We start from the raw sequence: 24,217 nt of genomic DNA, 5'->3' as shown, positions 1-24,217 counted from the left end.
GTTGGTGGCCCCATTCCTGTCGTGGCCCTGCTGAGCCCTGCCCAGGGAAGGTGTGACCGGCCTCGGATTGCCCAGGGACATCCAGGCCTCTGGAACCCATCCTGGGAGCTGTGTGCTGGTGTGCAGACCAAGCCTCTCTGTGTCTTCTTCTTCCTGATGGTTTTGACATTAAAATGTGTTCCAAAATTATCTCAACAAAGGGTGGTTGGAAAAAGAAAGCAGCAAATTCTTCCCCAGTGTAATCTGTGCCAGCTGAGCTCTGGGCCCTGTGCCCTGCCAGCACACCTGAGCTCAGCATTGCTCTGGTGGCTGCAGGGTGGAGCAGAGAGGCTGCACCTGTGACTGCCTGCCCTCCTCACACACCAAAGGCTCTCCTGCAGCTCAGAGCTTTACAGGCTTCACCAAACAGGGCTGGGTAGAGCTGTGGAGCAGGGCTGGTGGGATGGTTCTGCAGCACGGAGCTGGCTGTGTGATGGAAGGTGGGATGCACAGCCATGGTCCTGCTCAGACTCAGCAGTCCAAAGGTGTTCCTACCAAAGTCTGTCAGGCTGAGGGGTGCTGTGGTGGGCAGAGCACTGAGAGCAGTGTGGCTTCATTATTTACATACTGGAGTAGGTGATCAAGTGTAGAGCTGGGGTATCTGTACTCTGTAGCTTCATTCTTTCCAACAAAGCCTGCTATATCGCAGATGCCAGGAGCAGGATCACATTTATTATATGGAGAATTCACTCTTTTTCATGTGTTTTATTACAACAGGAGATGAAGATTGTGTTCTCTTTGAAGAGTATTTTAGGGTATTTTGTAGATGCTCGCTGACTGTGTACTCTAGTTGTGGATTTTTTACTTGTCTGAATCCAGTATTTTCATGCTCAGCAAGGCTGCCTTTCCTCTCCTTGTCCAGTTTTCTGGACACTTTCCTCACCAATTTTATCCTAAGGAGCTGTCTCAGTCTGCTATACAAATATTTTCTGCTTGGAAGGCTTTGAAGATGCACTAGAAGCTGCTGCTTTATCCGGGCAGCTTTGTAAAGCAGAATACATTTTACTTCTTGTAGCTCCTGTACTTTGTCTGTGGTTGATGAGATAATCTCTTGCTGCTGATGTGGACAGACTGGTTTATGTGCATGACTGATGTAACCTCAGAGAAGAAATGAAATAATAGGCTGCATGGCAGCCTTCAGTGTCAGGTGGATTGGGAATGACTGCAGAGTTTTTCTAGTGACTAAGGCTTTAGGTTACCTTCCTGTTTAAAGAAATTGTACATTCTCAAATCTAATATGTTTTCATTTTATTTAAAACTTTTTATAGTTAGAAAACTCTCTTTGTGACCTACACCAGCTGTTCTAGGTCATGGGCCTGCAGAGTCTTAAGCAATGTTTTTTATTGGAGCCCATAACTTGTGGATGTCTGCCTCCTTGCCTTCTGCTGCACTCATCACCAAAAGGGTGGGTAAATGGCAGGGTTGATGCAGCAATAGACATGTGAGGCAGGTATTAAACCTGCTCTAGGCTGACTGCAATGATCTTATTTCCTTTGCCCATCAGAACCAAATCACAGAGTTGTTTGTAAAGATGCAGGGGGAAAGCACTGGTCAGGGTAAGAGCAAGTGTGCATGAAGCTGCTGCAGGCAGGCCTGAGCCTGTGCCACTGCTCTCTGTGTCACCCACAGCTGTCCCATGTCCCCCGAGCCTGCTCCTGCCATGCTCCCTGAGCAAGCCTCCATGCTCTGGGTTGCCCTGCCTGCATCTCTTTCTTTGTCTGAGTGTTGTCTCCTGCTCCCTGCAAGCCCAGTCCCAGTAGCCATGGCACTGCCACCTTTCCCTTCCTTGGAGGCTTCTCTCAGAAATGGTCCAGCTCCCTTTTGTTGGAGGAAGATGTTAATGTGCTGGTAATGCACAGTGGAATAACCTGAAATTCCTGTTTGAGTCGCTGCCTGCCTCGGTGAGTTGCCCTCCTTGCTGTCTTGGGCTGTGCACACTCGGATGGTTCTGATGTTTTGTAGCCAGAACCTCCTGGTGCTGGCCCTGCAGGAGTGGGGTGGGAGCTCCTGGGGTCCCCGTTCCCTGAGCACCCCTGGTACCAAGCATGGGGTGTCAGACCCAGCACGGGTCCCTTCCTCGGCTGGGAGAGGGTGAGAGCACAGGGCTCTCCCGTGTGCCCCCCGTGTGCCCCCCATCCTGGCACTGAGGCCACCGTGGGCTGGCTCCAAGTGCCAGCAACCCAGCCCTGCTCAACCAGCCAGGAAGGACTGGGCCATCACTGTCCCAGCTGCGGCTCATGCTGCCCCTCTCCTTAGTCCTAGCCAGAAATAGGAACCTGCATCTGCTCAGAAAGCTGCTCCAGCATCTGGCACAGCACCCCCTCTGTGTTTCAGGTTCCTCCTCGGGCTTCCCCTCGTGTCCAGCCCAGTTCTCCTCCCACATGTCTCAGAGCAGCATCCTGCCTGGGGAAGCTGCTGTGCAGCTGGCTTCCCTCTGCCTTCGGCTGCTGCCTCTGGGATCCTGGCCCTGCCCTGTCCGTCTGTCCTCAGGACAGACAGGAAGGGCAGTGGTCAGGGTGCCCCCTTGCCTGGGCCCTGAGCTGGCATCCAGCTGGGGATGCCCACGGGGGCAGCCCTCCCTGGCTCTGTGCTGGGACCAGTGTCCCCATCCCTGCCATGCCCAGTGTCCCCTGTGCCCTGCAGAGCCCCCACACAGCCCCGAGTGACAGTGAGGGCCAGTGCTCCCCTGGGACTGCCACGGGTGGCCCCGGGGCTGGCTGTGCCCAGGCTGGCTGTGTCACCTCTGGGGGTCATGGCAAGGTACAGCTGCACAGCTCCTGAAGACTGCATGGCTTTTGCATGGAGCTGAGAGCTCTGCCCGCAGAACTGGCATCACCTGGGCAGCAGGTGAGCAGCTGCTCTCAGTGCAGGAGAAGCTGGGTTGCAATTGCTGGCTGCTTTTTGGAGGGGATAAAAAAAAAGAGCTCAACACAGTGGCTGGCAAAGCTGGGATAATGAATGTTTTCTCAATAAGGCAGCCTCTAATTAGCAAGGAGGAAAGGAACTCTGGAACGCTTCCTTTGCTCCTTTCTAGAAGATGCTGCTGTCGGTTGTGGCTGCAGTGGGAGCAGCCTGGGCCCTGCACAGGGGCTTTCCCTGGCCCCCACCAGGACTCACCACGTGAGGTGCAGCCCCCGTGCACAACCACGGGCAGGGCAGGGGCCCAGAGCTGCGGTGCAGGTGAGCAGGGGCGCCCTTGGCACTGCTGCAGAGCGCGGTGCCACGCTGGCAGTGCCCTGTCCCTGGTGCCTGTCCCCGTGTCCCTGTCACCAGTGACACAGCTGCCGTGGGGGAGCCGTGGCTGCCACGCTCTGCAGCTCGCCAGCAAGGGCCACGGCTGGGGTGCCCAGTCCTGAGTCAGGAGTTTTTACTGAAAAGATCAGCTTTTAGGTTTGATTATTTGTACTGTGCAGTGAAAAACATTAAGTAAAAATTTCAAAATAACACTTTAAAAAGAATAAAGGTGTCTGGGGCACAAACACAGAAATGCAGCTGTGTAATTGGTAGCATTGCACCTTCATCTGTTGTACCTGTGTCTGTTGTGCCTCTATCACATCCCTCAGGGAGCACTGTGAGAAAATATCTTGGAAAACAAAAATAATTATTGGTATGCACACATAGCCAGTGCCATTTAAGTCTTTCAGTAACTCCAGTCTAACTTTCAGGCATTTTTCTTTGTGCTGAAGCAATTTCTACTGATTTTTTTGCATGCAATCCTAATTCACATCACAGAAGCACCAAGAAATCCTTGTGTGCCTGTTTCTCTGTGCTCCAGTCCATCCTGCTGCCACACTGTGCCGTTTGCTACTCACAGCAGCACCACTGCCTGAAAGAGGAAGGAAAAGGACACGGGGATTTCAGGGAGAAGTCCAGCCTGGTGCAAGCAAGGCCGTTTTTTCTTGCACAGCCCGGAGAGTTCTGCTGGCCCTGGGCAGGGCATGAGGCACAGCTGTGAGAGCTGCTGCTCCTCCTGGCACCCAGCTCTGGGCTCCTTCCACAGTGGCAGCACCTGCTGCTGCAGGGAGGGCGACACAGGCTGGTCCCAGTGCAGTTTGTGCTGCTCAGCATCAGCTGTCCCTTTGGATGCCACTGACACTGTCTTGAGGAAGAGCCAGAAGCAGTGGTTGCTGCAGTACCTTGTGTGTGAGGTTCATTGTTGGTCAGAAGTGGAAACGCAATTCTGATGATTGGCAGTGCAATGTTTGAGTTCATTGAAGATGTTGTGGTATTTTTTCCGGTTGGAAGGGATTAATGTTGAAATGTAGGAATGGATCTTGCCTCTTTCCTCTGGAGCTCTCCTGGCAGCCCTGGGGTTGGCGTCTGCTGCAGCCTGGGCTGCTGTGGAGCTGAGAGCTGTGCAGAGGCTCTGGAGCTGAGGGTGTGTGTCAGGTGTGTTTCCACCAGCCCCACGCTGTTGATAAGACTGCACAGTTCAGGTTCAGTGCTGTAGCTGGGGCACAGGGGGCTTGCCTGGCTTCTGCTGCTCACTGGATCAAAGAGGAGGTTCTTGGACTTTGCTTGGAGCCTGGCTTCTGCTGGCGCTCACTGAATAGAAGAGGAGGCTCCCCTTGAGCTTTGCTTTGGGAAGGCGAGCAGGGGACCGCTCACCAGGTGAGGAGAAGGAGCATTCCCAGTGCCTGGCTCCTTTCCTGAGCACTCCAGGGCTCTGTGCCGGGGGTGGGAAGGAGCCTGTGGCCTCTGAAGTGCTGCTGTGGTGCGGAGCAGTCTGGACGATGGAGTCTCGCTGCCGTGTCCCGGTGGGCCTTGCTGCCCCTGGGTGTCCCCAGCCTGTGCGGGGCCCCGGGCGTGCCCGGTGTGGCGCTCTGGAGCCTGGCACGGGGCTCCGCGCTCCCTCCCTGCCCCGGGGCTGGGACACGGGGCTGAGCCGGGAGAGCCCCGAGCAGCCGGCCCGGAGGCGGAGGGCTGCGGCTGGTGCTGCTCAAACGCGCTGGTTTTCCCTCCCAGCCCAGCGCAAACCCGCGGGGGATGCCCGCGCCCCCTCCAGGCGCTCTCCCCATGCCCCTGCCCGGTCCCTCTGTCGGGGCTGTCCCCGGGGCTGCCGTCCCTCCTCCCCACGGGATGGGGAGGCAGGAGAGGCTCTCCCGGAGCCTCGGGGCTGCTGGCCCACCCGAAGGAGAGCAGGGGAAGCTTCTCCCAACCCGAAAAGTGCCGGTGGCTTCCGTGCTCAGGGCCAGTGCCTGCGAGTGAATCAGCGACGTCAGCCAAAGGCTCCCTGGCTTTCCTGGTTTCCCTTTCTAAAGAGGGTTGCAGAATTCTTTATAAAGATGGAAAGAAGCGTGAAGTGCTGCCAGTTTCCAGATGGAGCACGCAGGAGTGGCTGCAGGCCCCAGAGTGCACAAACAAGTGATTTTTAACAAACTCTTGAATCGTGCTGCCGCTCCCAGTGCCCCGTCACCAAGAACAACCTTCCCAATAGGAGATCGCCCTAAAAGACAGAGGTTTTTGCAAGCACCTCAGATATTTCCCAAGCTGTAAGACTCATCAGATCTCGTCTGCTCATTCAGAGCTATGTGGTTTTTCCAGTGAACCTGACAAGTTTTAACATGACTTGAATGAAGTACGAAGGAAGAAAACATTTATTCTCTTCATATAGTGAAGAGAGCTCAAGTTTGCTTTCCTGTACTGAAAGAGGTGAAAGGGAATATAGTACAAACACTTTTAAAGCAAATTCAGGTACTGTAGTTACTGAATCTTACTTTATATGAGTTAAGTTCTGTCAAGAAGCGAGTTACTGAAACAATGGACCCACCTGCACTTTGAGTCGTATCTGAGAAGGAAGGATTAGTAGAAACTGAACTTTTTTGCCACCAAGAATACCATGTATGAGTGAACAAAAGGTTGGTAAAGGAATGCTATTATGAGAACTTTTCATGCTTTGAATTGATCCAACATTCAGTTTATGGTTCCAAGTGTGTCTTTCAGCAACTATATCTGAATTCCTGTTTTTCCAGCCGAGGGTGAGAAAGTGCTAGCAGATTCACTGAACAACTTATCGAATGCTTTTCGGATGATCAGAGCTCACTTACCTGTCAGCATCGTCGCCTTCCGCTCTCGGAGCTGCATCCCCAGAGTGCCTCAGACTCCTGCAGAACGCATCCCGGAGCTACACTGGGCAGGAGAGTAATTCCTGGGAGAGGGCAGCCGAACCAACCATGGCTGCCAGGAGGATTTTTGGGCTTCCGATGGCTTTTTTTTTGGTGATACCTGATCAGAGAGTCAAAATTCCCCTGGCCAGGAGCAACTGGAGCAACTGGCTCTCTCATTCCTGGGAATGACTCACATGCCAGGGTAGGTGAGCGCTCCGCTCACTTCCTGGCTCCGGCGCAGCCCGGGACGCAGACAGTGATTCACCTGGGAGGTGGGAGCGTGCTGGGGAAGGCTGCAGAGCCTGCAGGCTGCTCCCGCTGCCCTGCCTCTGCCTCCCGGGGCATGCCGTGCCTCTGGATTCAATGTCAGCCTGAAAAATCTGGCGCTGGACAGGTGAAAATATCTACTAATCAAGCTTATCTTGTCAATTATTAATTTGATTATATTTTTATTGCCTTTAGTGTTGTGCTTTGAACAGATCCTTCCTTCTAAATAACATGCAGGATGAAAGTGGAGCTCCAGGTCTGTCACTCAGCGCTGCAGCTAAAATGCCCTGAGTGTCTGTTTCCTGCCATGGTGCTCCTTGGGCCTGACGGAGCCCACTGCCTCCCACAGCCCTGCCCTCAGTGGTCCTGCCTGTACATATGTTTACAGTCAGGCTATTTAGTGCCTCTAGAGCACTGAAATAATCATGGGGTAAAATTGGGACATATTATACTGGGACTGTTCTATTGGGACAAAGTTCTGCTTCGTGTCAGTGGAGGACGAAGTGGGTCATTTTTCATATCTGCTGCCTTCTTTAAAAGAAAGCAAATTCCCATCTCTCTCATTAAAAATTCGTGAGAAAAGAAAGAATAATCCCCAGTGCTCTGAGAGCAGTGGCTGCCAAGGCCATTTTCTGTCTGTTCTGCCTGGACTTTTCCATAGACATGTTCAATTTTTTTCTCAAATACCTGAGGGGCTGAGCCCCTATTGCCCCTCTGCACAGGAACCTGCGAGGGGCTGAGCCAGAGCAGGACCCACCTGCTGCCCCCGCAGAGCTGAGCAGCTTCTGCTGGGGACCCTGTGCTGAATCCCACATTGCTGCTTGTGGGCAGACTCCAGAATTTCCTCTTGCCCCCCGGGACCTGTCCCTCGGATCAGGCACAGTCCCTGATCACACAGACTGCTGGCACAGCTCGCCTTTGAAGCCCAGCTTTTGCAAGGCAAAGCAGACCCATGCAGATGAGGCTGCAGGAGCACGGGCTCGCTCTGCTGTGTTTTCAGCTCTGTTATTGCAGGCTGCCAAGCTCATCCCAGGAGCTGCACACCCTGCCAGCAGGGATGGTCCTGCTGCAGGCACACGGCACCCCTGAGCATGGAGGAGCCTTTCCCTGCAGCGAGGGAGAGGAGACCTGATGAAGCCTTTGCCTTGCTCGTGACTGGGCAGGACAGTGTGTGCTCCCCTTTGCCTTCCTTCAGCTGTCCCTTGTGCTCTGGGCTGTGGCAGCTGCCTGCTGGAGTGGGGGAACAAAGCTCAGAGGGTCCGGAGGGGTTTGTACCCTCCTGGAACAGTCCCCTGCACGAGGCACTGAGCTCCAGAGCCAGGGCTGTGTGGAGCACAGCTCCTGCATCCCTGCCTGGGGGCACAGCTGGGCTCGGGGGGCACAGCTGGGCTTGGGGGGCACAGCTGGGCTCGGGGGGCACAGCTGGGCTCAGGGGGCACAGCTGGGCTCAGGGAGCACAGCTGGGCTCGGGGGGGGCACAGCTGGGCTCAGGGAATGCAGCCACTCCTGCACTCCAGCATGGCCCAACAACATGTGCTGCCTACATTTGTGCTGCTGCTTTTCAGCACTGCCAGTGCTGGTGGTCTCCCAGGCTGGGGTCTAAGAACCAGGGCAGCAGGATGTGCCATGGGGAAAGAGAGAAGAAATTGAAAGTGAAAACTGAAATGCTTAAAAAATGTGATTTTATTGCTTACAGAGACCCAAGTGTTCAGGGGTTGGCACTTTGGGAGTAGAGTTTACACACCAAAACTGGTGTTTTAGTAACGCTCAAATAATAAATAAAATCTGCACCAGAATGGGGTTTAGTTTTAGTTTTTGAATATGGTGCAAAGGCACATTAACTTTTCTTAAAAACCTCTGTATTTTGGTGCACCAGAAGGACATGATGGGCTGGAAGCTGGTGCCCTGGCACCCCGGGCAGGCTGGATGCAGACGTGCTGCTGGCTGGTGCCAGGCTGAGCAGGTCAGGACGAGCTGACACACGAAACGCTGGAACTGGGGAGCTTGCCCTCAAAACAGCGCAGGAGAAGTGCAAGGTCTGATGTAAAGAACAGCTGAAGGTAACCTGTAACTTAACTATTGTTCACATTATTTACAGGCTGGATGTCCCTTTTTGTGTTTTGATGATTAGAGAGTAACTCTCAGATTTCATAAGAGCCCGAACAACGTTATTACAACAATTACTGTGTTGCTTCATTTTAAAATGTCTTCACTGCCATATTTAGCAATGTGAACTGCAAGGTTATGTTGAAGCAGATTCATCACCTGGGTAATGCACAGGACTGGCTGTTTCTGCTTTTTAAGCAGAAAAGTGTGAGCAAGATCAGAGCTTGCAACACGGGGAGGATTCTGCAGTGTTAGAGCTGAGATGTGGAGGTGGAGGTGCTGTTGTCAGGGGAAGAGTCCTGGAAGAGCTGCCATTTCCCCTTTCCTGGTGTGGATTACTCCAGTCACTGTGTGATGCCTGTCACTCACAGGGAAGGAAGGAGGAAAGTATCTAATTAAGAACTGACATTAAAAGCTTAGTTCCTTTCCCCTCGAGTTCCTCACCGTGTGCTGATAGGGAGCCTGGAGCTCCAGGCCTTGTCTGGCTGATGCTGTCTGTAGGCCCAGGTCTGTCCTGGTGCCCGCAGTCCTCCCCTGTGCCCTGCTGGCTCTGTGCATGTGCCATCATGTGGGTCAGACCTTGGCTGCTTGACTTGTCTGCCCAGCTCTGGTTCAGGATGCAAATCATTGGTTTGCATTTCTAATTAATTGAAGCACTGCTGTGTGTTGTGAGAGTTTTCGGAGTTCTCAGAGCTGGGGAGCCTGGATGGAGGGATGTGTGTAGCTGTGCCAAGGGTCAGGATGTCTCTGCAGAGCAGTTTGTCTCTGGGCACCCAGGAATTGCCATGCTGTCCCTCTGAGGAGAAGCAGGAGGCTGCACGTGAGGGTATAAAATATTTCCTTTATCTGAAACACGAGGAAAATAAAAAATTTGTATAAGCCTGTATGTACACAAATGAGTGATTTCCTATTAAACTCACCTGCTGAGTGCCCTGTAGTTCCCTTTCCAGGAACCCAATGACCTGCAGAGATGTTTAGGACAACTGTCAGTACTTTGTGTGTGGAGCTGGCCCATGGGAGCCTGGGCCAAGGGTCATTTCTGCAAAAGGGTTCAGAGCCTCGTGGCAGTTTTCAGTTTCTAGGTTGTCTGGAGTGAGGACAAGCCATGCAAGGAACATTTGTCTGTGGGAAGGGAGAGCTCTGCTGCTGCCTGTGGTGTGATGGGCTGGAGTGAGCACAGGTGGGATGGGATGGTGCTGGTGTTTGCTGTCCTGGCCAGCACAGATGGAATGGAATGGTGCTGGTGTTTGCTGTCCTGTCCAGCACAGGGGGAATGGAATGGTGCTGGTGTTTGCTGTCCTGTCCAGCACAGGGGGAATGGAATGGTGCTGGTGTTTGCTGTCCTGTCCAGCACAGGGGGAATGGTGCTGGTGTTTGCTGTCCTGGCCAGCACAGGGGGAATGGTGCTGGTGTTTGCTGTCCTGGCCAGCACAGATGGAATGGTGCTGGTGTTTGCTGTCCTGTCCAGCACAGATGGAATGGAATGGTGCTGGTGTTTGCTGTCCTGTCCAGCACAGATGGAATGGTGCTGGTGTTTGCTGTCCTGTCCAGCACAGGGGGAATGGAATGGTGCTGGTGTTTGCTGTCCTGGCCAGCACAGGGGGAATGGAATGGTGCTGGTGTTTGCTGTCCTGGCCAGCACAGGGGGAATGGTGCTGGTGTTTGCTGTCCTGGCCAGCACAGATGGAATGGAATGGTGCTGGTGTTTGCTGTCCTGGCCAGCACAGGGGGAATGGAATGGTGCTGGTGTTTGCTGTCCTGTCCAGCACAGATGGAATGGTGCTGGTGTTTGCTGTCCTGTCCAGCACAGATGGAATGGTGCTGGTGTTTGCTGTCCTGTCCAGCACAGATGGAATGGAATGGTGCTGGTGTTTGCTGTCCTGGCCAGCACAGATGGAATGGAATGGTGCTGGTGTTTGCTGTCCTGTCCAGCACAGATGGAATGGAATGGTGCTGGTGTTTGCTGTCCTGGCCAGCACAGGGGGAATGGTGCTGGTGTTTGCTGTCCTGTCCAGCACAGATGGAATGGTGCTGGTGTTTGCTGTCCTGGCCAGCACAGGGGGAATGGAATGGTGCTGGTGTTTGCTGTCCTGGCCAGCACAGGGGGAATGGAATGGTGCTGGTGTTTGCTGTCCTGTCCAGCACAGATGGAATGGTGCTGGTGTTTGCTGTCCTGTCCAGCACAGATGGAATGGTGCTGGTGTTTGCTGTCCTGGCCAGCACAGGGGGAATGGAATGGTGCTGGTGTTTGCTGTCCTGTCCAGCACAGGGGGAATGGAATGGTGCTGGTGTTTGCTGTCCTGTCCAGCACAGATGGAATGGTGCTGGTGTTTGCTGTCCTGTCCAGCACAGATGGAATGGTGCTGGTGTTTGCTGTCCTGTCCAGCACAGATGGAATGGTGCTGGTGTTTGCTGTCCTGTCCAGCACAGATGGAATGGAATGGTGCTGGTGTTTGCTGTCCTGTCCAGCACAGGGGGAATGGAATGGTGCTGGTGTTTGCTGTCCTGTCCAGCTGCTCTGTCAGGGAACAGTGAGGGGTTTGCTCAGGGCAGCACCAGCACATTCCAGGTGGGCTGGGACAGAAACCAGGTTTGGGAAAATGATGACTGCTGTATTGAGTATGCTGGTAAACTTTGCAGAATTCCACAAATCCCTGGGCAGCCCTGCAGGAACGTGGGGAGTCCATGGCAGCTGCTCTGGGCTTCCTGCCAGGGGAGAGCTCCTCTCCAAACACAGCTCTGTTTGATCACGTGCAAAGCAAAGGACTGCTTGGGGTGTTTGTTTGAGCCTTAAAAAACAGAGACCTAAACTTTGAGCCATTTTAACGGCTGTGATTTTTACTCCATCTGGAGGCAGCGATCTAAAACTTTGTAGAAAAGGTGTGCAAAATCCCAAGTGCTAGCATTCAGGGACTTTTTCCCTAAGTGCATCAAGCAGGTGTTCTGTCCTTGCAGTCACCTTCACTTCTTTGCCACAGAGTTTGGTAGCTTTGGCTCCCTTTTACCTACCTAAGAAGCAACAGCTGAAAAACAGATGATTAAGACTCCTCAGAAACCTTTGTCACACCCTTTATTTAAGGACCAACTCATCCCATTTTGTGGTTACACCCACCCTAACACGGGCTCTCAGCTGTGTGCGCTGCCAGTGTGTGTGCACAGCGTTGGATGAGCCTCGGTCACGAGCAGAAATCACAAAGTAAAAGAAATTTCTGTTCTTCATCTTCTTAGTTTCTCAGTGCCACCGTGCTCTGCCAGTCCAGAGCTGGATGCAGTGAGTGCTGGAGTCCCTGGGGGCTCTGTGTGAGCTGTGCTTTGTGGAAGGCCACAGACCCTCCTCTGCCAATGTTTGGCTCAGGCCCCTTGGTTAATTGTCAGGCTGTGTCAGCAGCTTGGGAAGAACATTTCCAGCCTCCTGTGTGCTCCTCTAAGCAGGTACTGAAGGGCTGACTGCTTCAGCAGCTAAGAATTTATTATATTTACTTTTCCTAAAGGAGCAAAGTTAGTCCTGTTAACAGTGTATGTGTGTGGGGAGAGCCTTTAATGCAACAGCATTTAATGTAAGAGGTAGACAATGGCTGAGATAACACTGATTTATAGGCAGATTCAGAATCAATTGAAAGCTGATTGGAGATTAATTCAGTTTCCAGTTAGGAAGGGTGTTCCAGCTGCAGAAGGTGTGTAACACGCCTGGTGGAGGAGAGGAAGTGGGTAGAAGTTGCTAAATAAGACACACATCTCCCTGCGTGGCAGAGGCTGGGGAACCCCAGAGGCAGAGATAATTAATGCACAGGAACCTAGAGCAGCTTTGAGAAAATCAAGCGGTATGGAGCAACCTGCTGCGTTGGATTAGGCTGCTGTAAACAATGAATTTCTAAAAATAGCAGTCTGGTGGTGATCAAAGTGTCTGGCACGTGTTAGAGAGTGTAAAGCTGGCAGGAGAGCTGGAGGAGAAGGGATGGTTTGGGGACACTGCAGTCTTGAAATGGTGACATAAATTCCAGAATCTGGGGTTAAAAAGTGTTTCTGTGCAGGCACAGTCCCTGTGGGATGGGCGGGGAGAGCCCTGTGGGTGGTTTGGTGAGCTGGGTGGAGGGGGATTCTCTGGATGGGGAGGCTCAGGCTCCTCTGGCTGGCACTGGGAAGGGTGAAGGTGCCACCAACGGGGACATCTCTGGGTGTTCCTTCCTGGTGAGGGTAGTGTGGGGCTGAGCCCCACATGGCTCAGGGTGGGGGATGCAGTCCTGGCTGCTCTGCTTGCCTGGACAAGGAGCATGTCCTGGGAAATTGGGGTGCTGAGCTGGGGTACTGAGCTGCCAGCACTGCCCTCCACCAGGTGATGCTGCTGGTTGCAGAGAGGAAGGGCGGTGAAGCAGTGTGGGTGGTAGGAAAGTGATTACATGTGAGAGGCGAGGAGGGCTGGGAAGGGACCGAGTCCTTCCCTCTGCTCCTCCCCTTGCCTACTGTTGATGTGCAGCCAAGCTGACATTCAGGGTAGGAATTACTGACATACACAGTCACCAGCTCTGGGGTTCACTCCCAAATAAAGCTGGATTGCCCTTCAGAGCAGCCAGAGTCAGTCAGCTGCTCGGGTGTTAGCAAGTGAGTTGGTTTAGTTTAAAGCAGAGAGAATTACCCTGTGGATTGTCTTAGGCAGTTTGAGCAAGACCCTTTTGGCCATTAAGGCTATGCAGTGACTGTACTTAGAAAATCCATTTTGCTGCATTTATTGAGTGTTAATATTACTTGGCAAACACCCTTTTGTGTTCTTCAGCAGAAGTAAACCAAACTATTTTTCAAGTTCTCTATGAAGATGCAGAGCAGAGTGTGCAGCTGCAGAATCAAGACTCAGTAGGAGATACTCGTGTGTCCAGCTCTGTTTTTGGGTTTGCCTGGGCTGTTCTCTGCAGAGCCCTTACCCTCCTGTAGAAGACCTTCTCCAGGAAGGGCTTGCACAGGAGCAGGTAGATCAGGGGGTCCATGCAGACGTTGGTGGCTGCCAGCCACAGGGTGCTCTCCTTGGCCACGAAGAGCTGGTTCTGCAGCTGGCAGTCCATGTGGGCACTCGTTTGGCTCATGGTGTAGGGCACCCTGCTGAAGTGGAAGGGGGCAAAGCACAGGAAGAACACGGTAAAAATGATGAATACTTTCCCCTTGATCCGTTTTTCGCTTCTGTTGCCTTTCTTCTGTGTTTTTACGTAAGACTCATACACCTTTTTGGCAATGACTATATAAAATAGCAGCATGAGGATGAGGACAGTCCAGAAGATGAACTGACAGACGTAGTTGACAGCCTCGTGCCATTTGAGTCCGAGGTAGCTCTTCAAGGAGGCGCACTTCCTCACGGACTGGGGCGTCGCTGCCTTGTTGGACAGGACCATGTTGGGCAGGGAGAGAACGAGGAAGAAGAGCCAGACCAGAGTCGCCAGGATCTTTGCTGAGGTCAGATTCTGCACCCAGAACTTCCCAAAAGGTCTCACAATCTTGAGAAATCTGTCGAAAGCAATGAGCCCCAGCAGCACGATGCTGATGTACATGGTGTCATAGAATATCACGGCTGAGAAGCGGCAGACAAAGGCCTTGAGCTGCCACGGCGCCAGGCCAGAGTCTGTCAGGATCTTCAGAGGAAGCATCAGCGTCATGATGAAATCAGAAACTACGATATTTTTCAAGTAGACAATGAAGGTTGATGTGCTTGGAATGTGGAAGAAAGCCCAGCAGGCCAGGCTGTTCAGCAGGAGTCCCAGGAGGAAGATGAGGGTGTAGAGCACCGGGAAGAGCAGGTGGGTGACGGTGGTGTCACGCTGGCACTGTGCAGAGGAGGGTGCTCCACTGGTGTTACCCACAGAGCTCGTGTTTGCAGAGCCTCCCATCGTTGGAAACAGACTTGGGGGAAAAGGAGGGAGAGAACACAAAACACACCCTTCTGTATGTAGTATTACATGTTCCTTGCAGTGACAGCAGGTTTGCATGAATAAACACCAAACCCACGTGTGTGTTAAACAGCCCAAGCAATTTCTCTTCTGATTCATGGAAAATCCAAATCTTTGCTGAAATTTAAATTGTTTGCAAGCTAGCAACCACTGAAGAGTTAAAAGGGTTCACAATTACTTTGGAGGCCTAGGGTAATGTCATAACAGGATATAAGAGCACGGTTGGCCTTTCCATGGAAATAGAAATATTTTAGTGTTGAATAGAAATGTTAGAGATATTCTATATCTCTAACATTCAACACTAAATAGAAATTCAACACTAAAATAGAAATATTTTGGTGTTGAATATAGTATAGAAATAGAAATGTTAGAGCTGTGGCCCAAAAGCCAGCCACTCCTGGGTAAGTGACTTCTGGTGATTCTTTCCAAGCACCCACTCTTTCCCTTCTCAGCACGGCTTTAGATAGCATTTCCAAGGTCAGCTGCACACAGGTGGCTCCCAGCCCTGGGCACCAGCTGCCCAACCACCCCATCACACCCGAACACTCCGACCCTGTGAGTACCTGGGCAAACCTGCAGCGGCTGTCACAGAGCGCTCTGTGGCTGTCCCCATCTCATCCGCTGCTCCTCTGCCAGCAGAAGCCTCGAGCAAAGTGTTAGAAGTGGGGAAATGTGTAGAAAGATGAGACGTTTTTCTGCTGGTGTGTGGCTTCCTTCCTCATTTTCAGTGTCGCCTGAGTTGGTCACATTGCTATTGCTTCTGTCTCTTCCCTTTGCTCTGTGTGAGAAAGCACAGCATCTGCTCCTGAACTGGGAAAGGAAACCTGAGCCTGCCCCTCAGGACAGACACATTTCTGGGCTTGTGTGTGCATGGGACCTGCTGCACCTGGACTGGTAGGAAGAACAAACACAGAGTGTTTCCTGACAGCACTCCAGGATAACCCTCAAAGTAGCTCCTGGTTGTTGTTTGTGTGTGAATTCCATGTTCTGGATGGCACCAGTCATTGCCAAAGCATTACAAGAGTCTGCTCAGAGCCCCCAGACAGTGGTGCCCGGGGCTGCCCCTCCCCTGCCCCTGGTGTCCCTGGCACAGGGCCTGGGCTGGGCTCTGCCTCTCCAGGAGAGGATTCCTGGGGTAGGCAGGGGATGCACCTTGTGCTGCCTACAGCCCCTTTCTGCCCTGGCAGGTCCTGCTGCGTGGAGAGCTGTGGATTGCTGATGGGTTTGCTGGGTGTAGGCTGGAGCTGGGTGCGTTTCTCTGAGAGCAGAGCTGCTTGTGTGAGTTTATTGCTGCCCGTGGTGGGACAGCTCTGGCCTGGGGCTCGCTGCCCGGTGGGCAGTGCTGCTGCTCAGGCCGTTTCCTGGGGCAGCTGTGGATTGCTCCAGAGGTGCTCGGGCAGCTGTGCCAGGGAGTTTGTGCATCAGTACCTGGGACATTTTGGCTAATGTAGGTGCTGGTGTCAGTGTTAAATGGCTGCTGGGAGCAGGCAGCCCTGAGGATGGCTGGGCTTCAGTCACGCTCAGCACTGTCACCAGTGGGGTGTGTCCCTGGCTGTCCCTGCCTTCTGGTCCCCACTGGTGACCACACAAGGTGTCACAGTCCATGCAATGCCCCAGGAGTACTGTCCAAGGCAGTGCCTTCTGTGTTTTGAGCTCTTGCTGCTGTTCCCAGGTGTCAGAGGCAGCAGGTACCTGTGCACACCCTGCCCGTGGTGGCTCTGGGGGACAGGTGTGTCTGTGGTGCCTGTCTGGACAGCTCACCTGGCCAGGGAAAGCAGCTCCTGCCTAATTGCCACTCCACGTGTAGGTGCCAAATGTGTGCAGAATGAGTTCTGGGTGGGACTGGGGCATGTGGCACTGCCCTCCCTGGGCATTAATGGGGACTGACCTGGCCTAGGGCCTGTGGGCTCCTGGGGGAGCACGCTCTGGGGTGGCTGGATGCTGTTCCAGGGAAATCCTGGTGCTCTGTGGTGGAGCCCAGTCACTGCCTGTCTCAGCTGGAGCAGGGCACAGTTTGAGGCAGGGTGGGTTCATCCCAGTGGGCTGTCAGAGATGCACAGACCCCAAGGCCGAGGGTCTGTGAGCAACAAGTGAAATTGGGTTGCAGAAGTGCCCTGGCAGGCAGGGACACGTCCCAGGAAGGATGGACAGGTGATGGCTTTGGCAGGCTCAGCTCTTGTGTGCTGGGGGCACACACTGCTCAGCTGGAGCTGTTGGCAGTGGTGATAAATGAACCACAACTTATTCCAATAGCCCACAATCTATTTCATGTGTAATCGCTGTGATACCTCAAAATGTCATGTACTTGAAAATACTTCCCTGGTTTGTTTCAAGTTTTCCAAGTGCAAAAGGGAAGTGGTTGAGTATTTTGTATAGTGGAAAAAGCTGCCCTTAATCATCAGTAAAGAAGTTAGCATGAGCCTGTTTTTCCCCAGGGTCTCAGTAAGATTTAAATCGAGTGTTTGTATGTTTTCTAATATAATGTTCTCTGTGAAAACATACAGTTTTGTTTATTTAAGTAGTAAGGGGAAGGATTTGGGGATTTAATTAATATCAAGATAAGCCTGATTAAGAAATAATTTCCTCTGAAATAGAGCTATTAATTATTGGTCAATGGATTAGGAACTGCAAGCATAGAATGAGATTAGAAAAGTGTTATTCTGTTACCAAAAATCTGCCCAAATGGCTCTCTCTATGTTTCTGTTTGTCTGCCAGTTGCATACAAGGTGACAACTCCCTGTATCAAAAAATGACATCTACTATGCATTTTATCTGCATTTCTCAGGTCTTGTGTTGTCATGAACTTTACTCTGGCCCAAATTTAGCTATTTCTGAAACATCTTTACAGTTCATGGTATCATCTGTAGCATTTCATGATTCTGTTTTAAGTTTTTCCCCACAGTTCCACCTTTCAGTTCTGACTTCTTCCCATCAGTTCTGACAGCCATCAGTGGAGGCCGGGGAGCTCTGGTTTTGGAAGGGTGGAGGTTGGGGGGACTCCTCTGATATTTATTTAAGCTTTTTCTTTTCACAGGCAGTGGTGGTGGTTCCAGGGTGCTCGTGCTTCATCTGCAGGGCTGTTTCTGAAGAAGTCAGTGAAGTTCTGGGTGCTCCTCGTGGCTCTGTGCTCCTGCCACCCTCAGTGAAGGTGTGTGGCCAGGAAGGTGAGAGGAGCCCTGGGATCTAGAGTGGGGTCTCGTCAGAGTCATCCCCCTTTGTCTGTGCCCCTGACCCTGCCCTGTGCTTGCACAGCATGTCCAGCAAGGATTTCCTGAAGGACTTGCACAGGAAAAAGTAAATGAAGGGATCCAGGCAGGCATTGAGGGACGTCAGCCACAGCGTGGTCTCCTTCAGGTAGAACAGAGCGTTCCGAGCGGAGCAGTTAAACACATCTCTCGTTTGGCTCAAGGTGTAGGGGATTCTGGTAAAGTGGAATGGCACAAAGCAAATAAAGAACACAGCAATTATTATGAAAACCTTGAGATTGACAGTCTTTTTAGATGCCTTCCCTGTGCATCGAGTCCTTTTGTAGGATTTGTACAGTTCCTTGCTGATCAGGATGTAACATACCACTATGACTGCTAAGTTAACCCAGAAGATGAGCTGACAAATGTAATTTACAATTTCATGCCAGACTAAGCCAAACTCCGATTTCAGGAGAGCACACTTCCTTACATTCTTGGGTGTTTTCTTCTTATTATTTAAAATCATGTTGGGTAGCGAGAGAGCGAACATGGACAGCCAGATTGCTGTGGACAGGACCTTGGCAGCCAGGAGGCTCCGTGGAGTGGCGGTTCTGAAAGGTGAGGTGGCTTTCTGGTAGCGATCAATCGTTATCAGACCAAGGAACAGGATGCTGATGTACATGGTGAAGTAAAACACCACCTGGGTGACCTGGCACACAAACCCTCGCAGGACCCAGGACACCAGCTTGGCATCGCTGAGGATTTTAAATGGAAAAGTCAGGATCATGAGGAAGTCAGAAATCACAGTGTTCTTGAGGAAGATAATGAAATTGGATTTACTGGGTACTTTAAAGAAGACCCACATTGCCAGGCCATTCATGGGGATCCCCACCAGGAACAGAAATGTGTAGAGTAAAGGGAAGATGACTTGGCTGATCCTGCTGTCGCTGGTGCAGTTGCTGTCATTCCTGGAGGAGCTGAACTGGGTTGTGGCTTTCATTTGCATTGTGGTATCTCTTCTCCCTGGAGAAACAAACAGAAAAAAAAAAGAAGAAAATGAGAGTTTTATCTGTTATGAGGCTTCAGCCTTTTCAGTCAGCTTTGAATTGTTGTGTTGTGAACAAGTGCACCCAGCTGGGCCAGGGCAGCTCTCAGGTGTGTGGTGATGCAGCTGGTTCTGTCTGTCTGGGCTCTGCCCATGGGAAACAGGCACTCGGGGAATTGATGTGCTCTCAGCTGATGCCCAAATCCCTGACAAAGTTTTATTTTTTCCTAGAAAGTAGGAAAAAAAGGCTTTTGCTTTGAAGATGAAGCAGGCTGGTGTGCCAAGTCCCACGCTGTGGGAGCAAGCCCTGGCAGAGGTGGGCACGTGGTGCCCCAGGGCAGGTACCAGGAGGAGCTGGGTGCTCTGGGCACAGGCTGCTCTCAGCCAGCGGCCCTTGGCAGCCCCTGCAGCTCTCCACACGGGGCAGGGCAGGAGGGCTCCTGGGGAGCCCCTCGGAGCAGCTGAGCATCCCTGGCCTGAGGCCCAGACCTTGCTCTGGCTCCAAACTGCTTTCTTAGCCAGGGACAGCTGCAGATTCCAGATGATGCACTAGGAGCTTCTGCTTCTGTTTTCTGCAGAAAAGAGAGAGAAATGAAATTTTAAGAAATAATTAGCAGATTCCTTCCTGCCTTTGACTGACTCCCAGAGGCACTATTTGTAAAGGGAACAGGGATTTGTCAGATTGTGCAACTTTTCTGAGCACAGAGCTGCATTCCTATCTGCTCCTATTGGCCTTGTGAGTCCTTAGTTTTATTTCTGTACACAGCCTTGTTTCTTAAAACTCTTAAAGAACTTGAAAGAAGTAGTGATTTGTTACTTTGGAGAAGGTTATTATTGAAGGAAATATTTCTTCCTTCTGTGACTTGTAGAACAGTGCTTCAAGTTTTAAGCTGCATACAGTAAGTCAACATTATATGATATATACATGTAATTGAAAGAGTAACTATAAACAGTTACAATGAAATGAACTACACATATTTCAATTTCTTTGGGGTGTACAAGACACCACTTTAGGAGCTGCATCTTTTTTTCAATGGATTTGTATGTAGTAAGTGTCACAGTTTCTAAACATCTGTCTTCTGTTTACTGATCTGCTGCAGAGTATTGATCCAGGGCACAGTTTGAATAGGGGGATGTGCAGTCCCGGGGATGTGCGGTGCCCGGGGCTGTGCTCGGGGTGCCGGGGCTGTGCGGTGCCCGGGGGATGTGCGGTCCCTGGAGGATGTGCAGTCCCGGGGCTGTGCTCGAGGAGCCGGGGCTGAGCAGTCCCTGGAGGATGTGTGGTCCCCGGAGGCTGTTCGGTCCCCGGAGGCTGTTCGGTGCCGGGGCTGTGTTCGGGGTCCCGGGGCTGCGCGGTCCCGGGGCTGTGCTCGGGCAGCCGGGGATGTGCGGTCCCTGCGGGATGTGCGGTACCGGGGCTCTGCGGTGCCCGGAGGATGTTCGGTCTCTGAGGCTGTGCGGTCCCGGGGCTGTGCTCGGGGTCCCTGGGGGCTGCGCGGTCCCTGCCGGCTGTGCGGTCTCTGGGGGCCGCGCGGTGCCGGGGCTGTGCTCGGGGTCCCGGGGCTGTGCTCGGGGTCCCTTGGGGCCGTGCGGTGCCCGGGGCCGTGCGGTGCCCGGGGCTGTGCTCGGGGTCCCGGGGCTGTGCTCGGGGTCCCGGGGCTGTGCAGTCCCTGGGGGCTGTGCTCGGGGTCCCTGGGGGCTGCGCGGTCCCTGCCGGCTGTGCGGTCTCTGGGGGCCGTGCGGTGCCGGGGCTGTGCTCGGGGTCCCGGGGCTGTGCAGTCCCTTGGGGCCGTGCGGTGCCGGGGCTGTGCTCGGGGTCCCGGGGCTGTGCGGTCTCTGGGGGCCGTGCGGTCCCGGGCTGTGCTCGGGGTCCCGGGGCTGAGCCCGCTCCCGCTCCCGCTCCCGCCGTGTCAGCCCCGGGGCTGCCCTGCCCAGCTCGGGACCGTCCCGGGGCAGCCCCGCGGCACCGGAGCCCCCTCGCCCCCCTGACCCCGCTGCCCCCGCGGGTTGGGGCTCCCGGCTCGGCTCTGGAGCGCCTCGGCTGCAGAACAGGCAGGGCTGGACGGCGAACCTGCCCAATCTCTGCTGCAGTGCTCTGTAAAGGCTGCCTTTGGTGCGGGGAGAGGCACAGACGGGGTTGAGTTTGTGAAGTTTTATGCTTGAATGTTCAGTTCCTTGATTTTTAAGTTAAAAAAGAATGAGATTCCCGTATGGCATATTTTTGGCTTTTACCTTTTAAAGGAGGAATGGAAACCCTTCAGATGCAAATCCACATCTTGTAATACTCACAAACTGCCCCAGTTTCCCCTCCTGGTTTGTGTCCCTAGTTTGGGTCTGCATAGTTCAGGTTTGTGGCTCCATTTCACAGGGAGCAGGAGAGTATTTCTCAGTAATAATATTTTAGTAGGTTTACAGACACCTGGCAGCAGTAGCATTTATTTAGAAACACCAGGAAAAGGAAATAGGAAATATAGAACTACACAAGTGTCTATGTTGATTTCTTCTGCTTACAAGCTAAAGTTCAGTAACACAACAAAAATAACAAATTTTGTTAAGGTTAATCTACAATAACAAGTCAAAACAGGGTCTAGTAATAATACAGGGTAATAAATAATTTGTTAAAGATATGATACACAGAACTTGTTTGGAAGCACTTTTTTTTTGTCAAGTGGAGTTAGAAATTCCTGAAAACTGTTAATAAATTTTATGTATACATTTTGAAACAGCTATATTTAAGGTAATAACATGACATTCTTGTTGGTCTCCTTTCCAAGCACCCAACCCCTGTATGTTCACAGGAACATTTTCAGCTCCTTTCTGGCCTGCTGTAAGCCCAGCTGTTTCTCTCAGTCTGTTTGAAGCAAGAATAAATTACAATTCACAGATGCTCACGTTTAGAGACTCACCCTCTGTGGGTTGCTGTGGTCTGGTCTCCTCTGCAGAGTCTCTGAGTGTGTGTCAGTGAGGGAGGGGTGTGTTTGGTTTCGTGTGCCTGGAACAGTTACTTATCTTCTGAAAACTTCCTCTTTTAAAATAATTCTTTCACTTTTTTTAAAGATTCTATCTCCTGGCCACTCCTTCAGTGTTGCTTCTGGTGCAAGTGCTGTCCCAGAGTGGAACACTTGCTGGATTTCTGTCTTTGCTGTGGCACTGGCTGTCAGAGCAGAGGGTTGGCATCAGGCACTGTCCTTGTAATTAATTACCCTGCTAATGACCTCGTCCTCCTGCCCTTTGGTATCAGGATGTGGAGCAGCAGGCAGGGGCTGGCAGTGGCAGGGGGTCCCAGGGCTGCAGGAGATAGTTTAAGTTAACTTCAATTTATAGATTCTTTTCAGTAATGAGGAAGTCTTCCCAGTTGGGCTAATTAGTGAAATTTGTCCCTGTGATATAAAACCTTATGCTGGAGACAAACGCTCCTTGGAATATTTTGGGTGTGAAATTTGCATTCCTCACTAATACCTATATTTCTCCCTCAAGAAAACCACTTCACATATTGGTGTTCCTGGCCTGGGACAGTTCTTGCCCATTTGTCTAATCATAATTATCAAAATATGAGCTTTAAGTATCTTTTCTCTAGATACTGATTTCCAGACCCTGTCTGTTAAGTCACCTTATTACCAAAAGTAGCTGTTAATTTGGATAAATTTTCTCATTTCTCCTTAATGAATTCCCTCTGCCCCACTGCAGCTCACTGGGTCAGGACACCTGGAGGGGAGGCAGTGTTGGGAAGTGAGGTTCTGTGCCCTGTAGGGACACCTGATGTCCCAGGAAGATGCTGGGGAGGAGGATGTTGGGCCTTACCCAGCTGCTCTCAATTTCAGTCCTAGGAATGTCCAGGAACTCATTTGGAAATTCAAGACTTTGTTTGCAGGAAAACTTGAACAAACTAGGTGTAGCAGCCTTGTTTTCTGGTAGATGTTGCTTATCCAGAATGAGTTTGGAAATGTGTCTGAAGTGCTAACCCAGCAGGATTTTGAAAACATGTATGAAATGTCAGCCCAGCAGGATTTTGTCACGGCAGCGGCTTTCCTGCAGTGTGCATTTGCAAGCAGCTCTGGTTTGGCTCCCAGCAGCGTGTGTTCCCAGGTGCAGCAGGTGATGATGTCCAGCAACACCCAAACCCCAGCCTGCTGTGGGACCAGAGCTCGTGCTGGATTTCCTGGAGAGCCCTCAGCTCCCAGCACGAGCTCCCGGAGGCTGCCCAGGGTCCCGAGTGCCAGGGCAGCTCTGCTGGGCACGTGCAGGGGCAGCAGCTCTGCAGAATTCCTTCCTCCTGTTTGTCCCGTGCCTCCCTCTGCAACCCTCTGCACTTTCATCCCTCTTGTGAAAATGTATAAAGTACTCTGAGTTACCGTGTTAAATCAGTCTGAGTCATTCCTCAGAAGGGAGGAAGGAGCAGCAGGCCTCGCTGTCAGACTGTCAGGAGCAGTTTGGTACCAGCAGTTGTTGTTGCTTGGTACCAGCAGTTGTTGTTGTTTGGCACCAGCAGTTGTTGTTTGGTACCAGCAGTTGTTGTTGTTTGGCACCAGCAGTTGTTGTTTGGCACCAGCAGTTGTTGTTTGGTATCAGCAGTTGTTTGGTATCAGCAGTTGTTTGGTATCAGCAGTTGTTTGGTATCAGCAGTTGTTGTTTGGCACCAGCAGTTGTTGTTTGGCACCAGCAGTTGTTGTTTGGTATCAGCAGTTGTTGTTTGGCACCAGCAGTTGTTGTTTGGTATCAGCAGTTGTTGTTTGGCACCAGCAGTTGTTGTTTGGCACCAGCAGTTGTTGTTGTTTGGCACCAGCAGTTATTGTTTGGTATCAGCAGTTGTTTGGTATCAGCAGCAGTTGTTGTTTGGTATCAGCAGTTGTTTGGTATCAGCAGTTATTGTTTGGTATCAGCAGTTGTTTGGTATCAGCAGTTGTTTGGTATCAGCAGCAGTTGTTGTTTGGTATCAGCAGTTGTTTGGTATCAGCAGTTGTTTGGTATCAGCAGCAGTTGTTGTTTGGTATCAGCAGTTGTTTGGTATCAGCAGTTGTTTGGTATCAGCAGTTATTGTTTGGTATCAGCAGTTGTTTGGTATCAGCAGTTGTTTGGTATCAGCAGCAGTTGTTGTTTGGTATCAGCAGTTGTTTGGTATCAGCAGTTGTTGTTGTTTGGCACCAGCAGTTGTTGTTTGGCACCAGTAGTTGTTGTTTGGCACCAGCAGTTGTTGTTGTTTGGTACCAGCAGTTGTTGTTTGGTATCAGCAGTTGTTGTTTGGCACCAGCAGTTGTTGTTTGGTATCAGCAGTTGTTGTTTGGTATCAGCAGTTGTTGTTGTTTGGCACCTGCAGTTTTGCTGTTTCAGACTGAGCAGCTCAGGACAATCCTTTCCTGTTTAATTCTGGAAATGAGGGAAGGTTCTGCATTAGGTCCTTGCCTCCTGTTATGATGGGTGTTTTGTTTATTAAATGTGTAATTCATAGATTATGGATTTTGTCTACACAAATTTTTGAAAAATCTGGTTTTTAAAAGTAATAGAGTTTTTACTGGGGGGAATTGCTTTAAACTGGCAGAG

The 24,217-nt window shown here is 51.7% G+C and overlaps 2 protein-coding genes across 3 annotated transcripts; both read right to left on the bottom strand.

The window, feature by feature from the left end:
• Positions 1-13,227: 13,227 nt before the first annotated feature.
• On the bottom strand, positions 13,228-15,550 carry P2RY13 (purinergic receptor P2Y13). Its single transcript, XM_066556724.1, has 2 exons — positions 15,013-15,550; positions 13,228-14,402 (listed from the first exon to the last, which is right to left on the bottom strand). Exons 1-2 carry the CDS (start codon positions 15,060-15,062, stop codon positions 13,358-13,360), a joined length of 1,095 nt encoding a protein of 364 aa, XP_066412821.1. The 5' UTR covers positions 15,063-15,550; the 3' UTR covers positions 13,228-13,357.
• A 1,467-nt stretch (positions 15,551-17,017) lies between these two features.
• Positions 17,018-23,176, bottom strand: P2RY12 (purinergic receptor P2Y12). Of its 2 annotated transcripts, XM_066556491.1 has the most exons (3): positions 21,586-23,176; positions 19,169-19,251; positions 17,018-18,657 (listed from the first exon to the last, which is right to left on the bottom strand). In XM_066556491.1, the coding sequence occupies exon 3, from the start codon at positions 18,638-18,640 to the stop codon at positions 17,633-17,635; it is 1,008 nt and encodes a 335-aa protein (XP_066412588.1). In that variant the 5' UTR covers positions 18,641-18,657; positions 19,169-19,251; positions 21,586-23,176; the 3' UTR covers positions 17,018-17,632. The 2 variants fall into 2 exon arrangements, with proteins under 2 accessions (XP_066412588.1, XP_066412587.1); XM_066556490.1 differs by lacking the exon at positions 19,169-19,251 and having other exon boundaries at positions 21,586-23,175.
• Positions 23,177-24,217: the final 1,041 nt, after the last annotated feature.

The sequence above is a fragment of the Molothrus aeneus genome, chromosome 10 (genome assembly GCF_037042795.1).
Source record: "Molothrus aeneus isolate 106 chromosome 10, BPBGC_Maene_1.0, whole genome shotgun sequence".
NCBI classification, from domain to species: domain Eukaryota; kingdom Metazoa; phylum Chordata; class Aves; order Passeriformes; family Icteridae; genus Molothrus; species Molothrus aeneus.
Note: the sequence above shows the minus strand (reverse complement) of the source record. Positions and strands in the feature narration are given on the sequence as shown.